Here is a 7467-nt window from a genome sequence, read left to right as displayed (position 1 = left end):
TCAACCAAAAATGCCTTGCTCTGATTAGAGGGTTCTTGAATTAAAAACATGTTCACAGGGGGTACATCACTGAAAAAAGGTTGAGAACCACTGTTCTAACGAATCATTTGGATCCGTGAACCTTTGTGGTACAGAACTCTGATTGCCGGTGAATATTTAAAAGGAAAATCAAATACAGGAATTAAAGTGACCACGTGTGAATTTGAAAGGCATAGAAATGTGCATGTTTGCCGGATTGGGAACGGTGCAGGTGAGATTGTGGTGTTTGGAGTCAAAGATAGGGATGTTGCCTGTACCTGCACAGAGCATTGCCAAGACTAACATTTGGGGAGTTTTGCAGGCCAACTGTATGACCTCGCTCAATAAGAGAACGTCTGGACAGGTTCAGGGCAGCCATCAATGGACTCGCCAGTGGTGCAGCTGCTGAGGCGAAGCTCTGGAGGCTGTGAGAGCAGGCTGCATGCAGATAGCATCTCTGCAGGGGGGGCGTGAACGTGTGATCGGAGACTAAAATCATTACAGTACGCCTGGTCACTGTGTCCTTGGCTCTTCCGCTGAGCTGAGCCTCATGCTTGCTTCTACTCTCCCCTGCTGCCTTTGTTCCTCTTTGTGTTTCTTCTATAGTTTCACAACAAATATTTGCGAACACAGGCATGCAAGGAAAGTATAGCAAGTACAGGTCCTGCATCGGTTTAAATTGTCATTTGTTAAACCTTACTCAAAACAATTGCAGACACAAATTGTCACAATTTAATTGATTAAGAGATACTTCTAAAAAACAATAAAGGGATACTCTAAATCAGTGGTTCATAACCTTGTTGGAGGTACCAGTTTCATATGCGCATTCACCGAAACCGCCTTTAGTTAAAAATAAAATGTGTTTTTTTTTTCAAATTCAAGACAAAGTTATATTTTTTTTTTTACTGGTGCACAAGAAGAACCGTGCATGAACATCACCTTGTTTAAAGAACAAAACCAATACAGTGCTTGAACTCACAACGAATTAAACACCTGCAAATCAGATGGAAAATTAGAGGAAACATTGTTTGGGGGTATCCATAATACACCAATAGGGAGAAGTTTGTATTTACACGAGGAGTCGGGTGTGTCTTGACCACCGTGGCAAAGGCTCCGCCGAACCCCTCGGGTTCGATTGAAGCCAAATTAAGAACCACTGCTCTAAATAATCGTTGAGATCTTACCCTTTACAAAGTAAAGTTTACTCTAAGCCAGGGGTCGGCAACCCAAAATGTTGAAAGAGCCATATTGGACCAAAAATACAAAAACAAATCCGTCTGGAGCTGCAAAAAATTAAAAACCATATTACATACAGAGAGTGTGTCATGAGATATAAATTGAATTATGAGGACTTAAAGGAAACTAAATGAGCTAAAATATACCTAAAAATGAGGCATAATGATGCAATATGTACATATAGCTAGCCTAAATAGCATGTTAGCATCAATTAACTTGCAGTCATGCAGTGACCAAATATGTCTGATTAGCACACTCCACATAAGTTAAACCCATCTACAAAACTCACCTTTGTGCATTCATGCACAACGTTATAAGTTTGGTGCACAAAATGAGACAGAAAAAGAAGTGGCATAAAACACGTCTTAGAAAGTCAGAGAAAGTTCTACATGTAAACAAACTACGGTGAGTTCAAGGACTGCCAAAGTTAGTAGGACATAACGGCGCTCGCCAAATACTCGAATCAGTGAAGCATGTTTAATATAAATAGTGTGCTTTATAGCAATTAGGGAGGTTTGTGTCATGTTTGTCCTCCTACAGAAACCATCCATTCATCCATTTTCTACCGCTTATTCCCTTTTTGGGGTCGCGGGGGGCGCTGGCGCCTATCTCAGCTACAATCGGGCGGAAGGCGGGGTACACCCTGGACAAGTCGCCACCTCATCGCAGGGCCAACACAGATAGACAGACAACATTCACACTCACATTCACACACTAGAGCCAATTTAGTGTTGCCAATCAACCTATCCCCAGGTGCATGTCTTTGGAAGTGGGAGGAAGCCGGAGTACCCGGAGGGAACCCACGCATTCACGGGGAGAACATGCAAACTCCACACAGAAAGATCCCGAGCCTGGATTTGAACCCAGGACTGCAGGACCTTCGTTTTGTGAGGCAGACGCACTAACCCCTCTGCCACCGTGAAGCCTGTCTTCCTACAGAAACCATATTAAGACAAAAAATATGTTTTTTTCCACTTATAATTTCCATTTTTCATATATTTTTGAAAAAGCTCCAGGGAGCCACTACGGCGGCCCTAAAGAGCCGTGAGTTGCCGACCCCTGCTCTAAGCCATTAATATGACCTTACTCTTTATAAAGTAAAGTTGACTTTGCAAAGAGGATGGTTTCATTAATGTTTACGAGTAAAGTTCACGCCAAGCCAGTAATAAAGCCTCCCCAATTATCACCGGATTAATGAAACTATACAGTAAACGCTCTTGTGACAAAGTTGTCTTATTGCTATCATCTCCGCAGTGACGCTCATACTGCATGGTTCAAAAAGTCAGCGGTGACGTAATTATTCTGCACAAATACATCATTTATGCAGAATGACAAAGCTTATTAATTTTTTTTATTTGAGGTAAGTATCAGGACTCCATGATGCACTTTCAAATATGCATCTTTTCTTTTACCTGGACAGGTAACTTTTATTAAAAAGTGAATAATAATAAAATAGCAAATGAAAAGATAACAACCCCGTCCCTTTTCTGTTCAACAATAATCACTCAACCATAATTGTAAGTGAAGATCTGTTTGTCCTGGTTCACCCCAGCTGTACTCCAGAAGCAGAGCAGATAGAGAGGCACACATGCAGGCAGAGAATGTAAACTAGAGCCACTTTGCTCACCTTCTCATTGGCTGATGGACTTCCTCGCTGCTTTGCCCTTGAGAATGTGCAGACGCCAGTCAGATAATGTTTTGACACCAGAAACTCCCATCAAACACTTAAACTCCCTTCTTGCGCTACCTTTCTGCTCCTTCCGCACTATCCCTGTTATGAAAGTCTGATGTTCGTAGTTGATCACTTCATCAAATCGCTAAAAAAAACATAATTCATGCTCAACTGTGCACGGACCACGTGCAACATGCACGTGCAGGCCCATCTCTGCCATCAATATAAAACAATACAAATGTGACCCTGCACACTGGATCATTTTAATCTCACCTCAGCAGGCGATGGGATTGTTTTCACTTTGAGCCCGTAAGTGTATTCAAAGCCATGCACGACACCCACAAATGTTTTTGCACTTAATGTAAGGTTTTGGTCTTTCTTCCCCCTCCTGTGTTGCAAGGTTAAGATCTCCTTTTAGCGGGGAGGTTAGTGCAAAAGTCTGCAGAGGCCAGCAGAATATACCAAAAAAAAAAAACTCCCCATAAATAAAGACTGTGCACTGTGCAGGTATATTTGGAAAATATTGCAATGTTCTTGAATAAAATGTGTTGCGTGGCTACAAAATAAAGTGTTTATTTTACTAGAAAATAACCTTGAGATAAGACAATGCACATTTTGCAAATGCATGTTTAAGTAATAAGTCTGAGAGGGATTTATTGCCATTTCACTGACTTTAATAAGCAAAATAGGAAACCATTTCTTCCAAAAACAACCAAAAAAGTAAGACGAAACAGAAACCAGCCTGAATGGAACAGTTCAAATTTAAGTGTTTTAACTATTATTCATACAAAGGAGATTGAAAATTGATCCCAATCATGACAAAGTACATGAAAATAGTGGAAAAAAACAAAACAACAACCCGCTGCTGCAGTTTCAGTTCGATTTCAACACAGTTGAATCAACAAAACGAAAGCTTGTTCAAATGCATGACAACAGTTTCAAATGCAAGCACCATGCATGCTGTATTTGATATGATCTGACAAGTCTGTTAATTTAAATCAATAAAATAAAAACTTTGTTTGTATGCATCTGGCCAGCAGAACCAGAAGTATCAAATAACAATAATAATAATAATACAACAAAGACACATAAACATATCAGATAAAATAAAGTTTTCATTTGGAGCATTTGCACCACCTGAGTCCCCTTTTTTTACTGTCCTGCAGAAAAAAAAAAATCAGGAAAACACAGAGCACTCATTTCTAACGTTGCATCACCTTTTCTAACAAGACCTCTGCAGCATTCTTGACGATTTAAATTAAAACCACGCTCAAATATATATATAAAAAAAATTCTTAGGCACTTACTCACTAAAAAGTACCTATTTGGGTTTTTCATGTTGACGCCTTTGGATTAAATAAAATAATACAAATAATTGTAATATTGAAATTATAGTCAATGTGTCAAAAAAAAATGCTATTATCAATCTTTGCACTTCATTAACCTAACCTTCGATTTCATTCCAGTGGGTCTTTGCATATCTTCCTGAAAGGGGGTTGTGCAAATGTCCAAACTCAAAAACTTGCCCAGGAAAAAATAAAAAATAAAATACACAAATCAGCCTCCAAAAGTGCACTCGACACACAAATGCTGTATTTTAAAAATGTGACGGGGAAAAAACTGGAATTAAGATGCACTGCTCTCTCAGTCAATCCCGCACTTGAGAAACGCCATCATTAATAGAAGATTAAAAAAAACACAATAATAATTAAAAAAAATACATGAGGAACAGAACACAAAGAAAGAAAGAAGTTCAAACCAGCCTCCTCAATCTTGTGCAGTTTTGCGGTTGCGTAATATTTACAAGCCTAAATAATAACCCCTCCTCCCCGCCTCCCCCCCATGATGCTGCACAGGCAGTCCTGCTGTTTCCTTCCCTGCTGCAAGTTCTCCCTCCGTCCCAAAAAAAAAACAAAAAAAAAACAAACAAAAAACTATGAATAAGCGCAGATCAACAACATGCTCTTAATATACACGAGATGATGAAAGTAGAAAATAGAAATTATTACCATACATGTCCAGCATGCAGGATTAATATTTAATGCAGATTATCCCCCCCAACCCCCCACCCCGTTTCTCTATATATTCCAATATAACCAAGCAGGCAATAAATCAATGAGACGTTGCATAAAATGCCCTCCCTTGACGGGTTCGTTTCGTTTGCATAAAGTGGAGTTTTTTCTTGTTTTGTTTTTTTTCTTCTTTTTGCTGCTCCACGACATTTAATAACAAGATGTAAAAGTTGCTCCGAGGAGGGATAAAGTTCACCAGTCTTTGTGGAGAGGAAGAAAGAAAAAAAAAAGTCTCGAGTGTAGAAAGATGCTGCCTGGATGGAGATGGTTACTTGTGATCTAATTGTTGGCTACGGTCGTGTTTGTTGATGCTCTCTAATCAGTCAATTTTGTGTTCAAGGTGGATGTTTTTTTTGTTTGTTTTTTTTTTTTTTGCGTCACACTCACATGAAGAACTCTGGCGATGAGGGGTTGTCGCTGGTCGAGCCCGCCTCACGGAACCCCCCGGCGGGCCCGGAGCCTGCCAGTTTCTCGCACTTGAGTTTGTAGGCGTCCCTCTCCCGGGCCAGGCGGCCGATCTCCGCCTTGAGTTGCTCCACCTGGTTCATCAGCTGCGTCTTCTCGTTCTCCAGCACGTGCTTCTGCTGCACCCGCTTGAACCTGCACGACTGCGCGTAGCCGCGGTTCTTCAGGGTCCTGCGCTTCTGCTTGAGGCGGATCACCTCGTCCTTGGTGAAGCCGCGCAGGTGTCTGTTGAGCTCCCGCACCGACATGGACACCAGCTGGTCGTCGGAGAAGCGGTCCTCCACGCTGAGCCCGCCCGCCGAGCCGTGGTGCGACGCCGGCTGGCCCGGGTGGCCGTGGTGATGGTGGTGGTGGTGGTGGTGGTTGTTGTGGCGGTGGTGGTGCAGCGTCTGGTGGGCGTCCGGGGACACCGGGGACGGGCTGTCCGGGTCTTGGTTGTTGCTGTGGTGGTGGTGCTGGCCGTGTGCGTGGCCGTGCGCGCCCGGGTGGGCTGAGAGTTCCTCGCCGTGGTGCGCCATGGCCGCCGCGTATGGATGGTGGTGCTGCTGGCCGTGGTGGCCGTGGTGGTGATGAGGGCCCCGGTAGCCTTCGAAGGCGCCTTGCTGCTGCAGCTGCTGCTGGACGTGCGGAGGCGGAGGGTGGCCGTGGGTCGTGGCTCCGATCAGGGCCTCCACCGCGTCCTCGGGCGTCAGGCTGAGGGTCTGCGGGTCCATCTGTTGATGGTAGCCGCCGCTGGGCAGCCAGTACAACTCCTCCAGGTGGTTCTTTTGCTCGGTGGGACTGAAGCTGGGCGACGAGGGCACGGAGCTGCAGGGCGTGCTGATCGGCGTGGAGGACACGGAGCCTTGTGGTTGGAGGCGGTTGCATTGACGCACTCCTGCGCGCTCCAGCCCAGCCAAACCCTCCTTCTTGACGTCAAACTTCATCAGGTCAAAATCGTTGACATATTCCAGAGCCAGAGGGCTGCTGGGTAGTTCCGGGCCCATGTTCAGCTCTGCGCTCATGCTGCCGTCGCGGCTCTTTCGCAGGAAACCAACTTTTGAATCTATTCTCTCCGTTCTTGGTTCATGCAATAGTTCTTTTCGGCTCGACTTGCTGGAGCTTCTTGAAACACCTTGGAGGGAGGGAGGGGGGGGGGGGGGGGGGTGCAGGAGGGGAGGGGGAAAAAAACAAAAAAAAAAACTTTCAGACTCAAGCTCTGCGGACTGTTTGCGTCAAGACGCGCGTGAGGTAGAAACTGGCCTCAGTGCACAATAAAGCAGTCTCTTCAGTAGCTGCATAACAACTTGCAAAAAAAAAAAAAAACAACAAAAAAAAAACATAAATAAGATCAGGAAAGTTAGCTCACAGAGACGGGCGCCAGTCCTCGTTGCAACTTGCTGTAAGTCCTCTTTTTTTTTTTTTCTCCAGGAAAATAAAAGGCGCACGTTTAAATATAGGGCGTCTGAAATGTTCTGAGAAGCTGCTTTTTTCAGCTCTGCACCGCAGAGATCGAAAGCCTCCTTTCCTCTCTCTCTCTCTCTCCTCCACTCTGATATCCAGCAGACTGCCCTCCCAGCCAGCGGGAGCTTTATGCTTATACAACCCGGTGACGTATGGCCAGAGGCGGGATCCGCGATGCGCCATCGTCCAATGGGAGCCCGGACCCCGACACTGAAATAGAGGAAGGGAAGAGCGGGTGAGAAGGAAGGAGGGGGCAGGCTTGACAGCCACATACTGTCAGCTGACCTAGCAGCAGAAGGTGGGGAAACACCGTCAGTGCCCCCTCTTGTTTATTTACCTTATCATATGTGCAGATCTTTAACGGGAATATAATAAAAAAAAAACCTGCGATGAGGTGGCGACTTGTCCAGGGTGTAACCCGCCTTCCGCCCGATTGTAGCTGAGATTGGCACCAGCGACCCCAAAGGGAATAAGCGGTAGAAAATTGATAAATAGATAGATAATAAACAAACTTAAAATGCACATACCTGTGATGACACATACAATAAAATATTCTACAAA

The 7467-nt window shown here is 44.4% G+C and overlaps 1 protein-coding gene across 1 annotated transcript; it reads right to left on the bottom strand.

Annotated features, from left to right (window-relative positions):
* Positions 1 to 3578: 3578 nt before the first annotated feature.
* Positions 3579 to 7030, bottom strand: mafba (MAF bZIP transcription factor Ba). Its single transcript, XM_061904394.1, has 2 exons — positions 6812 to 7030; positions 3579 to 6577 (listed from the first exon to the last, which is right to left on the bottom strand). The coding sequence occupies exon 2, from the start codon at positions 6465 to 6467 to the stop codon at positions 5382 to 5384; it is 1086 nt and encodes a 361-aa protein (XP_061760378.1). The 5' UTR covers positions 6468 to 6577; positions 6812 to 7030; the 3' UTR covers positions 3579 to 5381.
* Between the last annotated feature and the right edge of the window lie 437 nt (positions 7031 to 7467).

Source organism: Nerophis ophidion, linkage group LG06, assembly GCF_033978795.1.
Source record: "Nerophis ophidion isolate RoL-2023_Sa linkage group LG06, RoL_Noph_v1.0, whole genome shotgun sequence".
Taxonomy (NCBI): Eukaryota; Metazoa; Chordata; class Actinopteri; order Syngnathiformes; family Syngnathidae; genus Nerophis; species Nerophis ophidion.
Note: the sequence above shows the minus strand (reverse complement) of the source record. Positions and strands in the feature narration are given on the sequence as shown.

Excerpts from the sequence above, each read along its gene's own strand:
- mafba (XM_061904394.1), bottom strand. The coding sequence starts at position 6,467 with ATGAGCGCAGAGCTGAACATGGGCCCGGAACTACCCAGCAGCCCTCTG.